Genomic DNA, 23059 nt, shown 5'->3' with positions numbered 1-23059 from the left:
ACGCTGGAGAGGAAAGTCCTGCCGCGATCGCTGAGGAGGACGCGTGGTGCTCCATGGCGCAAAATTATGTGACGCAATACAAAGTCGGCCACTTCTATAGCTGTACCGGAGCGTATTGGTGCTGCTTCGGCGTACCGAGTCAAGTGGTCCACCGCCGTAACAATCCACCGGTATCCCGACTGTGTCCAAGGCAAAGGCCCGTACAAGTCAATCCCAATAGTGTCGAAGGGCGCAACCGGACAGGGCAGAGGCTGCAGCAAGCCGGCAGGTGTGGTTGTCAGTCGCTTACGGTGCTGGCAAGAAGAGCAGGTTCCAACGTATTTAGCCACACTCGCCGAGAGGCCAGGCCAAAAGTAGCGACCACGAATGCGGTCGTACGTCTTTTCGAAGCCAAGATGCCCAGCGGTTGCTGCGTCGTGATACGCTTCCAAAATTGATTGGCGGAGAGAACGAGGGACGACTGGGACCCACTTGTGTCCATTAGGGTGGTAATTGCGCCGGTAAAGCAGGCTTTGGTGTTTAGCTGGAAATTTTGCAATTGACGGCGAGCACGGCTGTTTGGAGGTGGGACGCGGCCGGTCAACCGATCAATGATGGGGCCACAATAGGGGTCCGCACGTTGCAAAGATGGCAAATCAGAAAGTCCGACGACGCTTTCAGAGGTAATGGGTGCGAGAGAACACTTTGCAGTTGGGAGCTCCGGAACAACTGAAGACGAAGGGGAGGCCAATGGACACCAATACAGGGCGTCGGCGTCAATGTGTTTCTTGCCTGACTTGTAGGTGACAGTAAAGTTATACTGCTGGAGCCGTAGTATCCAGCGGCCCAGGCGTCCAGACAAGTGTTTGAGTGAGGACAGCCAGCAAAGTGCATGATGGTCGGTCACCACTGTGAAGTGGCGACCATGCAGGTATGGCCGAAACTTTTGAATAGCCCACACGACGGCAAGACACTCCTGCTCAGTTATGGTGTAATTTCTCTCAGCCGGTGTGAGTGAGCGGCTTGCGTAAGCAACAGGCCGCTCTTTAAAGGGACACTGAAGTGAATTTGTCAAGCTCCCGTTTTTGCTTGCACTGCGTAGACTGGCTCAAATTAGCACACTTTTCATCGCTTATCCGGTTGACAAATCGGTAATTATTTTACAAAGCGCGAAAGAAGAAAAACTACCATGCGCGGTTTGCGGCGGCCGCACCAACTAAGGCTGTGACGTTGAGAGGAGGGGCGCCGTGATTGGACGATGCCCAAGGTTAGCAATCAAACAAGTTTCGGTTTCGGTTTCGGTTCTGTAAAACATAACCAATGGTGTTGTTGGATGGACATTCTCAATATCTCAGTAATCATCGTACCGCGCTTCTGCCATGTTGGCGGCTGTAAAATGCACAAGATAAACCTCCCAGGACGGCTTGTAGTCGTAGCATTCACTAGCCGAGACCTACGCAGTGCATGAACGCCCTCCGCGTACCCGCAGACGCCCAAATGTCATGCGCTTTCCCCCATATTTGGAGCTTGCCTCCCTCATGCCTGTATCGTAAAAAGCGTGTTCCCACCAGGCCAAGGGTCTGTTCATTCTGGCCTGTGCCCACTGCCTGCAAGCAGTCGGTGCTTATGGCAACAGCACGCCAACGAGAACTCGCTAGCGCGCCAGTGCCAGCCTGCGCGTGTTTTGTGAACTAGTTCGTGTAGACATGAACGTTGCGGCCCAAAAAAAGGTGAACTCAATATAGAAAACATCGGCGGAAAAACATAAAAGTTAACTTACAAAAAAAAAAAGCACGTACCCGCGGGGATTCGAACTCGTGACTTGCAAAACATTTGCGGTGAACTACATAACGCCTCAGCCCACTCGGCCACGAAGCCGAACCCGCAAGCTTTCCTAATATAGGGTATATATTGCACAACCGGTTTACACTTTTATTTAGTTTTGGCATTTCAAGCAGCTTAGGTGACTATTTGTTGTACTGCGCTCGTGCAGTAAGCGTCGCCCGAGTTTCCACAGTAGCTCACGTCTAGCAATTGCATTTCATAGACGGAAAAGCGTTCGCAGATGCGTAGTCGTGCTGCTGACCGCTGTTCTTGTTCGCCCAGCGCAAAAAAGTGCTTCCCGCGCCCTAGTTTTACGCTGTACGGTAAAAATATCAGTTGATTTTATTTATTTAGTACCTATATTAACTTCGCTGACTCTTCTCCCGCCTTCAAGAGGCCTTATATTTTCCTACTGGCGTACCAGTCAGCGAAGCGTCGCATGTGCGCTTGTGCAGCGCCTGTGTGAAGCGACCTTGACTTGGAGCTAGATACAGTGTACAAACAAACCAAGTAAAGAAAGGCACATTCTTCCATTCACAAACGTGTCCTGGCTTCGTTTCAACTAAGCGAACGAATTGCGACCAAGCAATTTTTTTTAACCTCCTTGATTGCGACGACCCGCCGGCGGCCGGCGGACGAAACGCTGGGCCGACTGACTGTCTGAAGGCCGGGGAGCCGTGCAGTAGCGCAGCCAGCCAATTGCCACCTCATCCCCTCCTAACGTCACACGAAAACGCCACAGAAAATGGGCGAGCGTAAAGAGAGGAGGACAGCATTTTCGAATTAGTTTTTCTACTAAATAAAATCGCGTAAACGCGCCTAGAGTGGTCGAAACATGGCCTGGGGACTCCGGACTACAATTTGCGCTAGTAATCCCGCAATGTTTACATATCACTTCAGTGTCCCTTTAAGATGGGCATCGCTCTGAAGCACGACAGCACCTATTCCATGCCCACTTGCGTCGGTGTGAAGTATGATTGGCTTTCTATCGTCGAAATGACTGAGCACTGGTCCAGAAGTGAGAGCGGATTTAAGCGCTTCAAAAGCATGTTGGCACTCACTCGACCAGACGTAAGCTGTGACCGCCTGTAGGAGTTGGTTCAGAGGGGATGCAATAGTAGCAAAGTTCCGGATGAACCGACGGAAATACGACGCTAGCCCCAGGAAACTCCGAAGCTCCTTAACCTGAAGCGGTCGGGGAAAGTGTAGCACTGCCGATACTTTGTCAGGGTCGGGTCGTATGCCTTCTTTGCTGACCACGTGACCAAGCACTTTGATCGTTTTACTAGCAAAGCGGCATTTTTTCGAGTTCAGCTGAAGTCCGGCTTTGGAGAGGCACGTGAGGACTGCATCGAGACGCCGTAGATGGTCATGAAACGTCGACGGAAAGACAACGATGTCGTCAAGATAACAAAAGCAAATTTTCCATTTGAGTCCTCGAAGAACCGTATCCATCATCCGCCCAAAAGTGGCGGGAGCATTGCAGAGCCCGAACGGCATGACATTAAATTCCTATAGACCGCCGGGAGTGGCAAACGCTGTCTTCTCCTTGTCGGACTCATGCATGGAAATTTGCCAATACCCTGAACGGAGGTCCAGGCTTGAAAAGTATTCGGATCCTTGTAAGCAGTCTAGTGCGTCATCTATTCGCGGCATGGGATACACATCTTTGCGGGTATTTTTGTTTAGGGGCCGATAATCCACGCAAAATCTCACGGAGCCGTCTTTTTTTTCTACCAATACAACTGGAGAGGACCATGGACTGGATGATGGCCGAATAACGTTGCGTTTGAGCATGTCTGCCACATTTTCCTCAATTATCTTCCTTTCCGAGGAAGAGACACGATACGGACGGCGGCGAACAATGGTGCCCATCCGTTTGAATTCGATGCGTGGCTGTTGTTGTTTGGGTGAAAGGCTTGGAATGGGAATCAAAGGAGCCCCGATGCTTGTTTAAAATTTCCAATACTGCGAGAGTCTCAGCTTGTGTAAGTTCGGAGCTGATAGTGTGGGCGAGAGAAGGATGAGGAGAGGTTGGTTTCGGCAAAGGGCAGGGACGAGCTGCGGCGGAAATGCTGGGAAGAATGGTGATTTCGTTGTCGGACACAGAAGCGATTGTGCAGCCTTCCGGAAGTAGAACTGGGTCTGGTGTAGTGTTTTGTACAGGAATTAGTGCGCGGCCGCGGGAAAACCGGATGAGGCAGGTAGCAACGGCGATGCCTCGAGAAAGGAGACGGCCAGAAGGGATGGCTAGCATGTCACCGTTAATAGCTGTTCCAGAAGAAACCGAAAGGACGCGCTCGTGGCGCGGAGGCACAACATAGTCGTCAGTCAACACAAGACGAAGGGAACAAGTTTCAGGGAGGGCAGAATGTTCTGTGTTCGTGAGGCTGATACTGGGCGAGCGGCAAGAAATTATCGCAGACGTCGACGACAGGAAGTCCCAGCCAAGAATAAGCAAGTAAGGGCACGGGGAAAGCACGGCACATTGGACGTGGTGACAAACTCCTTCAATAGAAACGCGAACTGTGCACTGTCCTGACGGTCGTATGGACGCCTTGTTAGCTCCATGCAATAGAGGGCCCTCGTATGGAGTTTTAACTTTTCGTAGTCTTTCACACAAATCAGAATGGATAATCGTGACACATGCCCCAGTGTCTACCAACGCGTTAACCAAAATGCCTTCAACTGATACTGACAGTAAGTTTGACGGATGCTCTGGAGGAATTTGTGTCGTCCCAATCGATGCTTTTTTCCCCAAAAAAACTACATGGTCTAGTTATCCGAGTGGCGGTTATCATCGTGCACAACGGGACATAGGGGTGAAACCGAACGGCGGAACGGAGAGGGAGATCGGCGCCGAGACTCGCGAGTATTTCGAGGAACATCAGCAGAATCAGCAGGAGGCCGGAAACGACGTGTCGGAGACAGGTAGGCTTGTTTTAGGTAACTGAAGCGGGGGTTCATTTCATCGCGCTCGTAGAAGTCATAGCCACGTCGTTCATCCTGCTGGCGCCGGCGGCAGACTCGGGCAATATGGCCCCGTATTCCACAGCAAAAACACACGTGACGATTTGCCGGCGGCTCTGGACGGGTCTGTCGCCATGTGGAGTAGTACGGTCGTGGCCCAGGAGTGGAACAGAACGCAGAAACATATCCTGGGTGATGGTGAGGGCTGACCGGTGCCAGTTGGACGGGAGGGCGTCCAGCAACTTCGGAGTAGGACGCGGGCATGGCCAACAGAGCCAGAAGACCGGGTGGTGCCTGACTGGTCACCGACGAGAGCTCTTCTTTAATGATTTCTCGCAGACCTGGCGTCTCAGTGGAGTAGGAAGAGTTGGGTGCACATGAGGGGACTTGGTTGTTGAGCTCTTCCCTGATTATGGCCCGTATAAGAGAACGAAGGTCTTCATCTCCAAGCTGCCGAACTGGTGTTTCTGGCTGAATGCGCGAAGACTGAAGGGCATCCAGGTGCTGGCAAGTGGCAGTCACAGCCGAAACGGTCGTAGGATTTTGAAGGGCCAGGGCGGTGAATGCAAACTGCTCGATACCCTTCAGAATATGATGCACTCGATCAGCCTCGATCATGTCCTTGTCAACGCGGCGGCAGAGCGCAAGGACGTCTTCAATGTATGAAGTGTACGTTTCATTCGGACGTGGCACGCGGGCCGCAAGTGTTTTCTTCGCAGCTGCGGAACGTGCAGCCGGGGACCCGAAAATCAGGCGCAACTCTGAAGTGAAGCCGTCCCAATCAGTGATGGTACTTGCGTTGTTCAAATACCATGTTTCGGCTACCTCCGTGAGGGCAAAAGCGGCGTTTCGTAGCTTAAGCCTATCGTCCCAACCGTTGAACGTACTGACCCTTGCGAAGCTGTCCAGCCAGTCTTCAACATCTTCGTTCCGACGGCCTGCGAACTTCGGAGGATCGCGCTGATGGCTCATGACGAAGCACTGCACCGGAACGGGGGACGCAGCGTTGGCTGATTCCTGCGTCATGGGCATGGCCAGGCGTGCTAAACGGCGACCCGAGCGGAGCTCCAGGAGTGTGAACGGAGAGGTACACAGCGGGACCGAGACGTACCCTCCACCACTTGAGAGACAAGGGCTAGGAACGGCGTTTACTGAGGTGTTCGAGCCGCAAGCACCGCAGAACACACGATGATGATGATCATGTCCGTAGAAGATGATGGAACAGTGCCGCATGGCTGGTGCTGATGAGTATGTACAGATGAAGACGAGGTGTGGGAATTGTCCTCTGGAGTTCTCCACCGCCGGGAGTGTGGTCGCGAATGCTCACATTATTATTATTACTATCATCTTCATCACCACCAGCATCATGACTTATGTGAAAAATAGTGATGTGGCTGTTTTGGCCAAATAAATTAGCGGTTTCTGTATTGATTATTCACTGCAGTGCACTATAGCCGCCTTCGCATATCATGCGTCGTTTATACACAATAAATCAACATTGTTAGACAGAAATTGAACTTGCCGGTAACCTGATGTCGTCTGCTTGACACGAAATAAACGAAGCTAATAAATTACGAACAACCACACGGATGAGAATGACCAAGGAAGCATTGGAACAGTTGTTGTCGTTTTTGCTGCATTACCATGAAATGTATTGCTCAAAATTATTTATTGCATAGTTCAAATCTGCATACTAGTCTTGAAATAAATGGGCGTTGCTCTGCAGGATTACCAAGAAAATTTGAAATTCAGCGACATCATTGAAGCCACTCCCACGTTGCGCGAAGAATAGCTCCAACCAGACGTTTTATAGAGAGGCGATAATTTATTGCACGCGCCTAAATCTGACACGGGTGTAGGCGCTGTGCCAGTGACGGTACTGCTGGTGGGTGAAATTTCATTGGTTTTATATAACCCCAGCAATTCTATACGAAAACTAAAGAAAAAAACATGACCAAAGACCAAGACAAAAATCTAAAAACAGAGCATCCACAACTGATTGACACCAGTTGGTTTCCCGTCGGCTTCTGAAAGCCGGCTAAATGTTTTGTTGATGCTCATCTCCAAACTTTGTTGCACCACCTGCAAATAACGTGACATTGCTCGTGGGGAAGTCCTGAAAAACCCGATCACCACAAAATGGCTACAAGTCAAATGCTGTTATTGCGTACCTAAAATTAACGATTTTTTTTCAGATTAACGAACATTGTGAGCGTCCCCTACCCAATCCCCATTCATTTAGATGAAAAGATATTTCACTACTATGGATTTCTGATCATCGATTATTTCAGAATAGCGTATCGAAATTTATCATCCTCATGTAAAACAACATTTCAAAAGAACGAATTACGAGTGTACAAAATTACTTGTATTGGTGCGAACGACGATTAATGGTGGGCATGTACAGCTCTCATCATCAGCATACTAAATTCGGGTTAGCTCTATCGCCATCGCCTGCGCTTGGGGGTCGCACCGCCATGCTAGCCAGGGGCGCGAGAAGACAGTGAAGAAGGCGATGCATAGGATGAGGTCGCAGAAAATCTCGCCGTGGACGCTGCAGTCACCTTTGAACATTACGTGCACTGCGAGTATGAAGCATGCACGTCTGCTGAACTGACGACTGAAGACATCGTCAACACCGTTCGTCGCAATGACGGAACCAGCGACGAGAACGCCGAGAGTGAGGACGACGAAGATGAGACGGGGCCCGCAAGCCAAGGCGAAGAAGCCATCTCTAACGCTGATTTTGGCAGTGCGTAGCAAACATACGCACTGTTCTTAGCAGGCGCACCAATGCCACCGAGGCAGTGCACAAGAACGTGGACAGATTCGAATCGTTCGTCTTGCTGAAATTGAGTGGCACACGTCAGGCAAAGATCACCGATTTCTTCAAATAAACGGGCATCCAGACCCGCGTTATAGGCTAACGTGATTGTGCACGTGTTCCCAGTAAACGTAGGTGGATGATTTTGTTACGTTCACCATTTTTGCCGCGCATTTTTTCTTTTTTCACTATGACGATTATTCAAAATAACGAACTATTTTTACGGGTCTCTTGAAATTCGCTGTATTGAGATATAACTATGTCACAGCGAATTTCTTCAGCAGCGAACTGCCGGTTTTAGTCGGTATGGTAGCAAGGCCACCTATATTTAGTTTGATTCAGACAGGAACAGTATGTGAATTTAATCTCCCCTCTTCGCCGCTTGAGCGCTTACCTGTCAACACAAAATCCAGAAATTTTTCCAGATGTGTTCATTGATGAAACGCATCAGATTCTTCCCTAAAATAACCCCGACTGTGCAATAAGAAATCTTTATTTCAGTTTAGAGCTAAGTGACGTAACGCAACTAAAAATAAAAGTTAACGTTGACGAGGCCCACAAAAAAGTTCCAAATCCGATGTAAGGTTAAAAATTTTGGCTGTTTAACGCGCCGAACCTATATCTAGGCTATGAGGCGCATGGTTGTAGAGGGCTGCGGATTATGCTTAAACCGCCTGGTAATCTTGAGGTACTTGCGCTTCAGCAACGTCTAGAGCGAAATATGGTTTTTTAAGACGAAAGGCTTAGATCTCTATGTAGGAGGAAGCGCATTGTGAGGTATGGAAAATTGGTGGTCAAAAAAGTTGCAGTTGCGCGAGCCACGGATCGCACGCCACGAAAGAGAAACCGCAGTGCGGAAGGAGTGTAGCCGGAGGGCTCTTAGAAAGGTTGACGCAGCGTGGGCCATGAAAGGGAAGCAAGCAGCAACGACATAGGCGGGTAGGCCGCTGGCGCAGTGCAATACCAGCCGCCATGAGAGGTGAATGGACCAACGGGAGTGAACAGGATGCTCCCGGTTATAGATACTGAGCAAAAATGACAGAGACACAGAGAGAGAGAGAGAGTAAACATTTGTTTCACTACCCACGTCGGGGTCTGCGCTCTAGGAGATTGAGATCAAACGATCTTCCCGCGGATGGTGAGCAGGTGGTCAAGAAGAGTTGTCAACGACGAGGTCGTCTTGCCCAGGTAGGCAACGAGGCGTAGAGGGTGCTGTCACGGTCACTCGATGGGAACTAGTATCTAGTTCCCATCGAGCGTCCGTGGTGCTGCCCACGGGGCTGGTGAAGTGGTGGCAGACGCCGTCGCAAAGTTCGACACAAGGTTCAACAGCATGTGCGCTGAAGGTCCAACTAGGCTTTCGCCTTCATAATTTTTGAAAGTTCTAAGCGTCCCCGTGAATTCTTTTTCATGGATAACCGCTTTTCGGGGAACTCCTCAGTTGCAGAACAAGTTGTTATTTCCAGCGTTCCAGCATGGGCTATATGCGATTTAATGATCGGAAAGTCGGCAGTGATTAGCTGACTGACCGGGTATGTGTGGAACGCACCCAGTCTGCTGCGCAACGGACCTCCCTAGCAGTCTCACTTGCTGAGAGGGGGTCTTGCTGCGAAGAGTTCATGTTGGTGTAGCCCTCTCTCCCGCTGTTACCCGGGAGTGGCCACCACGCTACCATGCCCCGTTCGTCAAGAACTGCCCCTTTTGCACGGCTCCTGGCGAAGAAGCGGACACAGAAAATTTGCTGTGGACGTACCCTTCATTGCAAGCGGCCAGAACAAGACACCTTCGAGGCATAGGCCTCCACCCTGGCAGATCACCTGACCTTCATCAGAGGATACGGATACTCCAGCACCACTCCCTCCTTGCGTATATTCGCGAAACGAGAGTTAACCTATACTTGTAGCATAGTATGTACGCCAACGGGCATGCTATCGCAATGAAAAAACTTTTGGTTCCCTCCAACGTGCTGCGAAAATTTATGCAGATGGGTGTTTCAGTGTTTAATCTTCATCAGAAAAAGAACCACTGCGGCTGCAAACATACAACCGAACGGCCAGCTCTTTTGCTTTACGCTTTCCGCTGAGCATTCGCCCCTGGTAGGTTTTGATGAAACATGACCATAAAGCTTTCGTGAGTAAATAAATCAGTATTTATACAGTGATTGTGTGCGGCTCACCTAGCCTTGTAAGAATACCGGCAAAATGTTAATAAATATATAAGGGCGCAAATTTTAAGTACCCCCCCCCCCTCTCCCGGAATTAAAACGAGACCAGATGAAAACACATGCATGCTGCACGCACGGACGCGCACTGGAGGATATAATCTGGGGTTGTCTCCTGGACTCCTTGATCGCGCGTACCTAAGTATAACACATATAGATGAGGCGCTTCAAAACAGGGAGAACAGTTTAACTACTTGAACAGCGAGATTGTAACAAAAGGATAGCGGTGAAGAAGACAAGGATGAACAGAGGAGGACACACACGGGGCGCTGTGCGGAGGATGCGCAGGACACTAGCTCCCGATGGGTCCCTCAGCATAGTATCCCGTGTGTATCCTCCTCTCTTTGTCATTGTCTACTTAATCGTAATTATTTTGTTCCAATGTCGCACCGACAGGCCAAACTAGCACTCTTTTCAATAAGAATTTTTGCGGCTGCGCCGCTCGGCTACAATTTTTCTTCTCGGGCACATGTTGGGTGGACTCGGCTGGGCGCCCCCTCCAGAGTGGCTCCCGGGGTACTTGTAGCGCCTTCCCCCACCCTATTTACGCCACTGCCAACTACCCATGAGATGGCACTTTCATATCCGTTTCGTGGCTGTAATGGTGGACGTCTTCGGCGTATCAGTCTTTTCTCTGAGGAGTAATTGTTGATTTCACTAGTCGAATGTAAGTATCCGCAGTCTCAACTGTTCCAATCTCAGAGTTAAACGGCCCTGCCTAGGCTAAAACGATTTTGTGTCTGGAAACACATATCTGGGACCGATCTCCTGCAGTAACAATTCTACAAATAACAAAAGAATTTCCCCAATGAATGTTTTTGGTCGTTGGGTGATGTAGCTAAGGATGTCTGGGACATTTGAGTTGCGGGAGAATGGGACACTGTCCCATTCCTCCTTGCAATAAGTCTGGTGCTGTGCCAAGCGAATCAGTTTCACTGTTGCAAGTCGCGGAGTCGATTCCCGGCTGCGGCGACCGCTTTTCTGATGAAGGCGACAAGCTAAAATGCCAGTGTGTGCGAGATTTCGGCGAATGGTAAAGATCCCCAGGTGGTGAAAATTATTCCGGAGCCCTCTACTACGGCACGCGTCATCGTCTGCGTTGCGTCGGCGCGTTAAACCCTACAATCAATCAATCATCAGTTTCATGGTTGCGCCGCTATAAACTTTAAAAGCGGCCATTTTTATTTTATTATTTACCTGCGTAAATACTTTCTTTCCTTAAAATTACACTGCATTGCAAAAAGCAATGTCGCAACTCTTCAAACGTTTTGAGTTCTCTACCCATTTCCATGCAGCCCGCGGTAAGCACCGGGAAAATGAAGTCGTTGAAGTACACGGCCGACCAGGCACAATCCAAAATACCGATCGCACTATCTCTAGCGTTTAGTCGTATGGCCTTCATGGACATTATTTAGTTTATTACTCTCCAGAAAATAACAAAACAGAGACGCATATCTTACGGCATCGGGGTGCAGTTCTAGCTTCTCGAAAACTTCCGGACGACGCGTCGGCCGACTTTTCGGCCTTCCCGTTTTTTCGGCGTGTTCGCGCGGCCAGTCGGTCATACAAAAGGGAATTGCGCTTTGCGACATGTTAGTGTCACGGCAGGCATCGTGCGACAACTAGGTCTGCCAACTCGGAAGACGGAGTTGCCGCCTTGTCGTCGTGTCAGCATGGTGTGAGCGGTTCTTACGTGAAGGCGTGGTAATGGAGTAAGAAGGCAAATATAGATGAAGACGATAGTGTGTAAGCATGCTGCCGGAAGCGCTACTTAAAATAAGCTACCTTCGCGGCCCGCCAATGCTAAGCAGATGACGCTTCTCTTCCCGGAAGTTCGAAGTTTCAGAAAAATGTGGTCCACTAGCTGAAAGTCAGGTTTTGAAGCGCATTGGAAAATCGATGACGCACACGTGTTTAAATGGCAATGTCCAAAAACCCACAAGAAGGCGTGGGAAAAGGGAAAAAAACCTCGCAACGGGAGTGCGAGCTTAATACAGCATGTAAAAAAATTACAGTGGCGCAGATGACTGACCATCCAATTAACGACGGCGATGGTTAATTTAGTGTGCTCAATACGCCTTTCAAGACCCGTTCAAACGAAACTGAATTTTTCATTCTCCAACTGCTACCGTCTACTTATTGGGACAGCGCGTGTCTCTTTGTTAGTATAATGTTCCTGGTTCTTCCGCGAACCTCGCCATCGGAAGCTTTGTTCTTGTTTTCCTTGCCCAATCTCGCTGAGGCTGAAACCTTTGTGCGCCATTTTTAACGCATTAATTGTGGAAACTATGCAGACGGTGTATTGAAAAACAAAAAAAGCGCTGGTATCACTTTCTAGGTAGCTACATTTTATCCCAAATGCTGCTTGTGTCTTCTTCGTGCCTAATGATGGTTACTTGCGAGACTTACGGCAGCAGCATTGGTTCTATGGAATGCGCATACGTGCCCGATTTTCACGAGTTGTTTCAGCTTTTTACAGGAACACTGAAAAAATAGGCAGAAAGGCACAGAAAGAGAGACAAACTGACAGACCGAACAAAAGTTTCGCATTTTCTGGCCATTCAGCGGATATCGCCTTTAAAAAAAGTGCCGGCCAATCCACCCTGTGGAGGTGGTTGGAAGGGCAGCTTTTTACACCACCTTCCACGGGTTACTACGGCCCGCTTGCGTTAATCACAGGTTACACTGTACGTGTAACACCTTCTTTATTATTTCACTTCACAACGACGGTATAAAAGGTGTGACAGACACTGAAACTTTGCGTTTTACACTCAGTTATATTTTGTATCAGCTCCCCAGCTGCGTAACACCGGGTGTGGTTTGCAACGCAACAGCTTATGGTTTATTTCATACGAATCGATCGTTCAGCTGTCTACTGAATATCTAAAACGCAAGTAATCCATAGATCGGCGGCAGAGATGGAGAAGTGAGATGCCATGCGTTGGTGTTAGCTCGCTTTAAATTTTACTGCTACTAGTCCATGCGCAAGGCGCGCACACGGCCACTACACGTACCGCGATCGGAACGCACAGCGGTACCAGAGGTCGCGTGACGGTATCCCGTGGCATATAGCGGGTATGTATGGGGTGAACCAGCAGCTGTGCTCGGCGAGTACACCATCTGTCTCCCCCGCCTCCGCGGGCTCTGGTAGCTCAATTGGTAACACAACGACCTCTCGCCATGCTTCTCTATTCGGTTCAAGTTCGATTCCTGGCGGTGCCAGTAAGTTATTTTATTTGTTGGCGGGTATTTTTGTCCACGCCGACGGTCGCAACACAACCTTCCGCTGCTACAGGTACAAAGTTTCGCTTTAAAAACTACTCACGTATCCAATCACTACACCATAATTGTCGTCAAAAAACGAGTATTCTGCCACCCGTGCAAAGTCAATACCTTTCTTATCTCACCGCCTACCGATCACGCTATTCCCCAACCGTTTCGCTGCTCCAGAAATTATTACTGTAGAGGTTCGCTCAACTCAATTTGATTTCACGAAGTTCCCTTGCTCACACGCAAATATAGCCTTTCGCTATTTTTGAACATTCCTCCTTGAGCACAAGGCTCGTCCGCAAGCACAATTTGTATTGGCGGGTCCAAAGAGCTTGTTTAGGGCCGTATTTTATTTTTTCTTAGTATAGGGGGTATCACGCGTAGAGTTGTATTGTCAGTTAAAATAATACTGCAAATAGCAAAATGTGCTGATATTTTCCCTGAAATGTTAGGTATGTTTGAATTTTTCTAAACGATGTTGAGAAATATATCGCAGCACGCGATCTAGTAGTTTGGAAACGTTTCGCCCATGTAAGCATTTCCTTCATAAATCTTTTTACTTTTCGGGCAGGCGGCTGAATGGAGGTACAGACACACAGACAGACAAACGGGCGGACTGGCGGACGGACGGATGGGGAGGCGGACAGACAAGCAGACAGACAGACAGACAGACAGACAGACAGACAGACAGACAGACAGACAGACAGACAGACAGACACACAGACAGACAGACAGAGGCCCCAAATGTCTCGGTTTTAGTAGCCGAAGATTCATATCGTCGGTTAAAGGAGCTCGAATATGAACTAGTGCAGTAGTAGTGATGTAACCACGGACTTTTATAGCGAATATTGTATGGCTAGGGCCACGTGCATTTTTGAGTCACAGAAAAAAAACATTTGAGTTCGGACTTCTGTCGGAAGCGCGATTCAATTTAAAGCACCAGGCGCTGAAAAACGAATAGCGCAGTGTCTTTCGCCGCATACTCCAAACAGCCTACAATTTCAATTGCGGCCACGCAGGTGTAGAACACACGGGGAAGTTGGCTTCTTTTTTTAAACTTAACCTCGTGATATGGGCTAAATATTGCCACATGCTGCGAACAGGGAGGGAACGCCTATGCATGCGCAAGAACACCTTGCTGAAAAATCATCTCTATCGCGAATGCTTATTAAAAGCACGTTAAACTGTATGTTTCTTCCTAAGGGTCAACTGCAACAAATATTCATCTGCCCGAAATTCTGTATCAATGTGTGGATACACCACAAAGTCCTTTTTGAACTCCACATGCGCGCACACGTTTATTGGAACCGTTTCACGCCATTTCAGTCGACGCCGCACCAAGCGGAGTGTTGCCACAACTAATTGCCACTGCGGCGAACTTCCGGATGTGACGTATCAGTCAGGACTCCTTTACTACCGTGGTTCCTCCTCAGTCGTCATTTGAAGTGGGGCCTTGCGCAAGTGATCAGTGTAATTTGTGCATCTCGCGTGAATAATTGCGTTCCCGCGTTTCCAAAATGCTAGAAATGAAGCAGCTCAGGGTTGTCAAGACAAAAAAGTCACGCATCTCCATGAAGCAAATCATGAGGAGTGCACGAAGCACTGGGGATCATTCTTACTGTAAATCACCCGTGACATTGCCCACTCGCGCATGTAAATGAGCGACAAAGCGTGTGTACTGTATATACAATTCCAATACAATCCAATCCAATCCAATCCCATACAATCCCATCCAATCAATTTGTGTCCACTTCAATTGAACCCAAACGCAAATTCAGACCAATCCATTTCAATCCAAATCCAACACAATACAATACAATCTAATCCAATACAATCCAATCTAAATCCCATCCAATTCTATACAATCCAATTCAATTCAATGTTCCTCGCGCATGAGCAACACTGTGTACACGGACGCCAAGGGACAAGCCACAGCAAAAGCGAGGCTAAAAGGTCGAGATAAGGTCGCGTAGCGATACGCCGTCGCGTCGCGATACGTCGCGTCGCGTATCGTGTATAAGGTCGCGTCGCAATACGCCGTCGACGCGCGAGTACAGCTGTTTCAGAAGGGCTGATTTCGCGGTTGCGACGGCGGCAGCAGGCTCTCGGTTGACTTTATGACCCCCGTGATACACGAGTACGACCTAAGCAAGACGATATGCTCTTGCCGCGGCTGCTGGTTGCACAGGGAGCGCGGACGGGTGAGGCAGCAGTTCGCCACAGTGCAGGCTCCCGGCCGGCCAGCTCTACGAGTGCACAATAAGCAAGAATGGCCGACGCGACACAGTTCGCTGTTGACGCGGCCGGTTGGTGCGGGAACAGGTACGGCAGCTATCTGCGCGGTACACTGCAAAATCGCGGTCAGTCGGCTCTTTGCGAGCTCAAGTTGCGTGAGTAGGGCTGACGCGAGGCCGATGCTGTTGCCACTGTCGTTGCAGCTGGTCGTGACGCGATCAAGTAGCGCACGTGACACTGCACGCAACCGATTCAGTTCAAACCAACTTGTCAAAAAATAAATAAGAACTATCCGCGGTTGACACCATTTCGCTCACCGATTAGAAAAATAAAAGATCCGGCAGAATCGGTCTTGGGTAACGTCACAGTTTAACGTCGCCAGCGATGACACTGCCGTGAATTCATCGCTGCATGGCATTTTATATGGGCGGGCATCATTATCTAAAGCTTTGTGCAGGGCGCACTGCTAAGAGGAACAGCATTATACCGTGTAAACAAAAATTGTAAAATTCTAGAATTGAACTTTGATAATAGGCGCTGAAACCGAATTCTTACTCGCTAGCCGTCGTGCTTCTGCGCTATCCTCCCACGGGAGTGTTTTTTTTATTTTCTGCTGTCACAAACGCAGGATGGTTCGATTAACACAGCCAACATGCCCTGTAAAAGCGCCCATCAAGCGCTCAATACTTCCTTTTGTATACCTATTTCGTAGCTGTCAGCATCGCCATGACGCCTCGCTATACCTGTGTTTATATTTTACAGGACGACTATAGGCGCGTGTCAGCCGCTCACACTAGAGCAATAATGGTTGAACGAACTCGCCAACCACTACTCGCGCATGTTTTGGGTTTTGAAGAAACGGATGACCCGAAACACATTGAATGCGCGCCGTGTACTCGGAGGCAGACGTGGGAGAATCCGGCGGCTGCGCCCACTTGATTGCTGAGTGGAACGTCACTTCCGGCCGGTCGTAATTACGGATCATTTTTAACGGTTTCAGTTTTCAAAATAGCTTTTTTTATTCCTCGTCTATAAGGCAGGGACACATACCCGGGCATCTACATTTTACACGCAGGACCTTCTAAAGTAATATTACCGGAAAACAGAGGATTTAGGCGGCCTAGAATTTTGTTGCAGATGTCCGTTAATAAAAAATGACAACCGGCCACGCTTAAAGATAAAAAATTGCCCCAAATCCTTTCCAGAATATCATGTATGCCGTATGCAATGCACTTAAAAACTCGCTGGCCCTACACTTTCACAGGGAAGAATGGGCCATGACGTTTTTGTTAAGCGGTTTTGTATGCGATGGGGTTTATTTATGCGAATTAATAAAAAGAAGATTTATATAGCTAAGCTAAAAGAAAATACGGTGTTTTTATATACGGAGAATACTCCTTTCGTGCAACCCTGCAAGCGTGCGAAGAAAAGAAAACAGGTTGGAGAGGAGTTAGAAGTAAGAAGACACCGAATGGGTGAGATACGCAGCGGACCGCGCAAGCAGCGAAAAATTGCGCTAAGCACAGCTCGAAAGATAACGGCCTGCCTTGGGGCGGGAGCAGCCCACACGTGGTAAGGCCACGGGGCAGGCAACTTTATTTCGAAATGGGTAGGCCACACATCATAAGCAATACATGGCCGGTGCGCCATGGTTGAGCCGGCTAACCATCTTCATGGAAGGCCTTAGTGACTGTAACGGCTATTTATAACAATCTGACACATTTTACGGGAAACTGATGGGCTATTTATAACGATCTTTGATAAAATTAACAAGGTTCCCTTAGGAGAGCACAGGTTTGTTATATTCCTTTGAAATAAAGACCTATGTTGTAAACTCTTGCCATTTACAGAAAGTAGTATATAAAAAGCAGTCAAACCTTACTTCGTTTTACTCTACTGGTGGAGTACGGTTGATGGCCGGTGTTTGACCACGGAGTTACACCTTTGCTGTAGAGTTGGATTTCTTCATTGTTTCCAGCGGAGTTCCTGACTGTCGAAAAATCAACAAAAGAGCGGCGAAAGAGAAACAACAACGTATATTTATTTGTTCCTTTGTAATTTAATTAACCAACTATACAGTCACAAATGCTTCCTGTTACTTTGAGTGTGAAGATATGTAAGCGGCGAATAAAAATGAGGTCATTATTTGCTACCACTCTACCACTCTTCTAAACTTGATAATGCTTGAAACTTAATTGTGACTCGTGTTGTGTGTATCATATATATATATATATATATATATATATATATATATATATACACACATCGCGAAGCAGAATAGGAAATGAGGGGCTCGTAGAAATAACACAGAAATAAGAGTTGGTAACCAAGAAAACCTCGGAAAGCAAAGGGGATGTTGTGGTAGGTCATTGAAAACAGATAAAGAATTTGGAACGAAAGAAAGAAAGCGGAGAAAAAATGCCCGCCAGGTGGGATCGGAACCCACGAACTCCAGAATACAGTGGGTTCGAATTCGTCGGTTGGGATCCCACCTGGCGGGCATTTTTTCTCCGCTTTCTTTCTTTCTTTCCAAATTCTTTATCTGTTTCAATGACCTACCACAACCTCCCCTTTGCTTTCCGAGGTGTTCTTGGCTGCCAACCCTTATTTCTGTGTTATTTCTACGAGCCCCTCATCTCCTATTCTGATTCGCTACATGCATAGCGAGGGCCTCTGTTCTGGCAGTCTTGGTGCCATAGGGAGCTAAAGAGTGTTTAACGCTGGTTCACCACTCTTGACATGTTGTAGACACTCGAGTCACGGGGCGGGGATTAAAAAGAAGGTCCCCATCACCCCGAGAAGTCAGAGTGGCACTGGCTACCAACCCCAAGCACAGGAAAAAATTACATTGACATAAATACCCCAGAAAGTGGGGGAGCAAATCGCCCCGCCGGTAGCGTAGTGGTTATCGCACCAGACCGGTATTCTGGAGGTCGTGGGTTCGGATCCCACCTGGCGGGCATTTTTTCTCCGCTTTCTTTCTTTCTTTCTTTCTTTCCACATTCTTGATCTGTTTTCAATGACCTACCACAACCTCCCCTTTGCTTTCCGAGGTTTTCTTGACTGCCAACCCTTATTGCTGTGTTATATATATATATATATAGTGAAAAATGGGTATAGCTTCTAACAAAACTGTTTATTGGTCGATGTTTCGATCGGATGCCGATCTTTCTCAAGACAACATTTCGTATTTCTGTGTACGTGTTTATAAGCTCGTCGTCCAACGACGCCGAAACAAGAAAAGCAGCAACAAACACACACTCCCGGCGAGGTGAGGTGAGGGTTTGCAAAAAAGATAGAGAGAGAGAAGAGAAAAAAAAGAGGAAACGAAAGAAAACACAAAACCAAAACAAACCTAAACATGCAGAAAAGAGAGAGGAGTACACAACTCTTTCAAAACGCTGTCCTCCCTCGTTCATGAGCTTGTAGAAAGGAAACTCTGGTAGACCAATAATTTCGGGAAGAGGCACTCTCACCGAACCAATATCAAGATACATAGACTCCCTGATTAAGAAAATACCCGCTACCCATTCGGCATATCTTCGTGTTACTAACCACTTCCTACGGGAAATCGACAACATAAAAATCCCTGATGGCGCCTTCCTTGTAACTCTAGATGTAACTTCTCTGTAGACAAATATACCTCACCGAGATGGGATTGAAGCCCTCGTTGAATCCTATAGCATACGTCGAGATCACGAGTCGCCAAGCCCACAAGTCATTGAAACTTTGACCAAGCTAGTGCTGGGATTCAATAGCTTTGAATTCCACAATCAGTGTTACCTACAAATAAACGGCACTGCGATGGGTACTCGAATGGCACCCAACTACGCTAATATATTCATGAACGATCTCGAAACGAAATGCCTATCAACCCCGTGAAATTAAGCCATTTTTTTAACAAACGCTTTCTGGACGATGTATTCCTTATTTGGACGGGTACGGAGGAAGACTTAATCGACTTCATCGAATGTTTCAGCAAGGCCCATCCAAGGATCGCAGTCACTTATACCTATTCAATCACGGAAATCAATTTACTTGACGTGCATATAAATACAGACAAAGGAGAACTGAAACTACCGTGTGCTAAAAACCTTTCGATAGGCACCAGTATCTGCACTTCGAAAGTTGTCATCCGCGCCACTGCACAACGAGTATCCCATACTCGCAGGCCCACCGATTTAGGAGAGTTTGTTCCCGCACCGAGGACTTCGAGGCAAACGCAGAAAACTTGCGCAATGTACTCGCGAAGCAACAATACGCACCACCCATAGTCAACGAAGCTATTTGCAAAGCGGTCAACCTTGATCGCCAAGAGCTGCTGCACCATGAAAAAGAACTAAACCAGAAAGGGAGAGGCAACCTAGTTTTGACGTTCGGGGACAATTCCCCAAACATAAACAAAATCTTGAAAAAGCACTTCAACATTCTACAACAGAGTGAATGGCTTTCGAAAATCTTCCCCACCCCTCCTCGGGTCGTATACAGGCGCTTCAAAAATATTAAAGATTACCTTGTACACGCCAAAACAGAGAGGACACCCAAGGGTGGGTGTCGACCATGCGGAAAGGCACGGTGCCGCGTATGTAAACACATGCAGACAACCACGGTGGCAGAAAGCACCAACTCCCATTTCAAGCATCTAATTCACGCGACACTCGACTGCGACTCTTCTAATGTGGTGTACCTTCTGGAGTGCGGTGTTTGTGGCATCCAATACATTGGCCAGACGGACACGGCATTCCGCATGCGCTTCAACAACCATCGCGCACATGTTCGTTCACTCCCGGATTTACCCTTATCACGACATATTAACTCCGAAAACCACCCGTTCTACTCCATCAAATCACACTTTTACAGAGTGGATTTTCTACCACAAGAGAACGCGAACAACGTGAATCTTACATTATTTACAAATTCAATACAGTATAGGCAGGAATGTATGTTAGCCCGGGCATTATGTCGTCTATACATGCTGTTGATAATCTGGCTGCAGAATAATACCCTATCTAAATTGTAAGTCTCTGTGTTGTTTAAACAAGTAATCAAGCTATTCTTATTTTATTTATTGCCTTCCTGGGGTTTCCGCAAAGGCGGCATATGCCACAAACAACATCGAGGCGCCCGCCGCCGTTTACTCCAACAAAGGACCCGCGCCACTCCCGCGTGCCGGTAGAGGATTAGTTAAGCTCATTTTCCCTGGTTCATGGTCAGGGACGACCCTGTCGGCTGTTCGGACAGGGCAGAAGAATAGAGCTAAGAATGATGAATGGCGCTCGCCAGTCCTGCCGGTAGGCGGAATCGTGCATGCTTTGAGCCGCAGTGCGGAGATCGTACCTACACTCTTAACGAGCCTTCCTGTTTGTTTGTAGGGTTGGCGTCACTGAGACATGTGTGCGGCTGCGACCGCTTCCTGTCAACTCTTCCCGTAATGTCAGTGACCATTGGAATTCTGTGCCCCCCAGTGATGGTGTGAGAGCGTCCCTGTTACTGCTTTGCGCTTTCGCTTCTTGAGCAGAGCGGCCCCCCTCTGAAGCGGGCGCTACCTGTCACTCTTTCTACAAGCTGACGAACGATGGAGGACAGCGTTTTAAAAGAGTTGTGTACTCCTCTCTCTTTTCACATGTTTAGGTTTGTTTTGGGTTTGTGTTTTCTTTCATTTGCTGTCTTTTTTCTCTTCTTTCTCCCTGTTTTTTGCAAACCTTCACCTCACCTCGCCGGGAGTGTGTGTTTGTTGCTGCTTTTCTCCCCAAATCCCCCCTCTCTCTTTTTCCGGCGTCGTTGGACGACGAGCTTATAAACACGTGCACAGAAATACGAAATGTTGTCTTGAGAATGATCGGCATCCGATCGAAACGTCGACCAATAAACAGTTTTCTTAGAAGCTATACCCATTTTTTACTATTTGCTACTGCAACCAAAGAGAGCCCTTCTCCAAAGTGTATATATATATATATATATATATATATATTTATGCTGATTTTTGGCGTGTTTCCAGAAGAGATGGAACCTCTCTTTATTTGCAGATGTTTGTGTGTAGGATATGGGCTTTGTTTGGAACAGAGGTATTTTTGAAGAACCTCAAGAAACATATATTCAAGAAAGAGTGCATGAGTCGAAAATCTCCAATTTAAGCCTTCGACTCGAAACCTTCTCTGTGTGAGAATAACCTACAATGAAAATATTGGTGCACTATACATTACTCACTTATCACGGTGTTTTGAAAAGGGCTGGTGCCACTACTGTCATAGATGAAATCGGCGAACGGTTTTTATGCTCGCGCTTCAACTGCAGATACGCTTTTTTGGGGGGGAAGTGAAGCAATCCTCCTTCGATTATTATATTTAAAAGAAAGATGACTTGCGAAAGAGGAACTCAAATTGAATGGCTTTTTTGTAGCAGTAGGTTCTAAGCAGTAAGGAAATACGTTTTTATAAGATGTGTTTCTTCGTTTGAACCAATAACTTTAACAGGTCCTGCAATATTACAGAAGGGATAACAATGCCCGATAGTGCAGGTTGGTTCAAGCGTCATGTATGCGTGTTTTTTGCGTGTTTTTTAGACTATATTTTATAAAGATACATAGTTTTGTTCCAATTTGTTGTAAGTAATAGGTCTTCACACAACAGGGAGGTCTTTCTGGCTGATTTAACCTGCGAGCGAAGGTTAATGTTGTTTATATACAAAAAATTACGGTAATATGTTAATTCTCCTCCAATTAAAGCAATGCACATTTTCTACTGAGTCACTTTCTGACAGTTGGCTTTTGTTAAACGTAAGTGTAAGAAAATATTCATTCCGCTGAAAACTAAATCGTTCCCCTGCTCAACAGATGTACAGTGTATAATTAAAAAGTTTGTGGCAGCTGGGTTTTGTTGAACCTGCTTGACAGGACTGTGCATCCGAATGAATACACGGGTATATAATCTTGAAGCAGCGTTCATGCAAAAAATTGACGAAAAAGATGAGGAGTGACGTCTTACCTCTGACTAATAGAACGAGTGTGACGAACCACAAGTTACCCATTCTTCACGGTGGACAGCGTCGTTCTCCGGTCATGAGGTCTCGCAGCTCTCTGGAATACTTATGCCTCGAGGAGAGTTGTGTGGCAAGAGCGTAACGCCTAAAAACACAACATGAGACCTTCCGTTGCGGCGCCGTCCGGTAGACGATATCAAGTTACACGGTGCGGCTCTTTGCGCTCCAGTAATCAGATCCACTGAAGAAAAAACGCCTAGATTTCGTATAAATTGCATCCACGTCCTTAAAAATGGGCGTAATCTCGTTCTTCGTTTCACGGTTTTATTCGCTGGATCATTTTTAAGCATACCATTGAGAACTGTTTCTCAATGCGCTGCTACAATTGGGGTCACGACATTCTGCAAAGTGCAGTACCTCGAATCAAATAATTTTGGCTAGAGTTTTTTTCCAGACCCTTAGCAATACATTGAAGACTGGTATAACCGCCACTAAGCGCAATAATTTACACTTTTAAAACAACGGAGGGAGACTTGATATGCCACAACGATTAACTCTGGACTGCAAATTCATCCGCAAATATTTCAAGGCGCGGTTCAATATTATCTCGTCCGTATTATTTTTATCTCATATTATCTCATCGGACGGAGTATTATCTCGTCCGTGTCAGCTAGCAAGCTTTGAGAAATGGAAGAACATGATAGCGCATTGCACACGATTTGTCTCTTTTAACACGTCCTTGACCCTGACCCTCTATA

General features: G+C 47.5%; 1 protein-coding gene across 1 annotated transcript in view; it reads right to left on the bottom strand.

Moving 5' to 3' along the window:
- The window catches only part of LOC144138912 (uncharacterized), a 121381-nt gene extending 98918 nt beyond the window's left edge, over nt 1–22463 (bottom strand). The window contains exons 1-2 of the mRNA XM_077671430.1: nt 22307–22463; nt 17206–17313 (exon numbers count right to left, since the gene is read on the bottom strand). Of these exons, the coding sequence (XP_077527556.1) occupies nt 17206–17313; nt 22307–22349 (151 nt within the window). The 5' untranslated portion in view covers nt 22350–22463. The remainder of the gene's footprint in view (nt 1–17205; nt 17314–22306) is intronic.
- Between the last annotated feature and the right edge of the window lie 596 nt (nt 22464–23059).

This window comes from Haemaphysalis longicornis, unplaced genomic scaffold (genome assembly GCF_048455015.1).
Source record: "Haemaphysalis longicornis isolate Haplotype H1 unplaced genomic scaffold, Haemaphysalis longicornis Haplotype H1 scaffold_5, whole genome shotgun sequence".
NCBI classification, from domain to species: domain Eukaryota; kingdom Metazoa; phylum Arthropoda; class Arachnida; order Ixodida; family Ixodidae; genus Haemaphysalis; species Haemaphysalis longicornis.
This window is presented reverse-complemented; position numbering and strand designations above follow the sequence as displayed.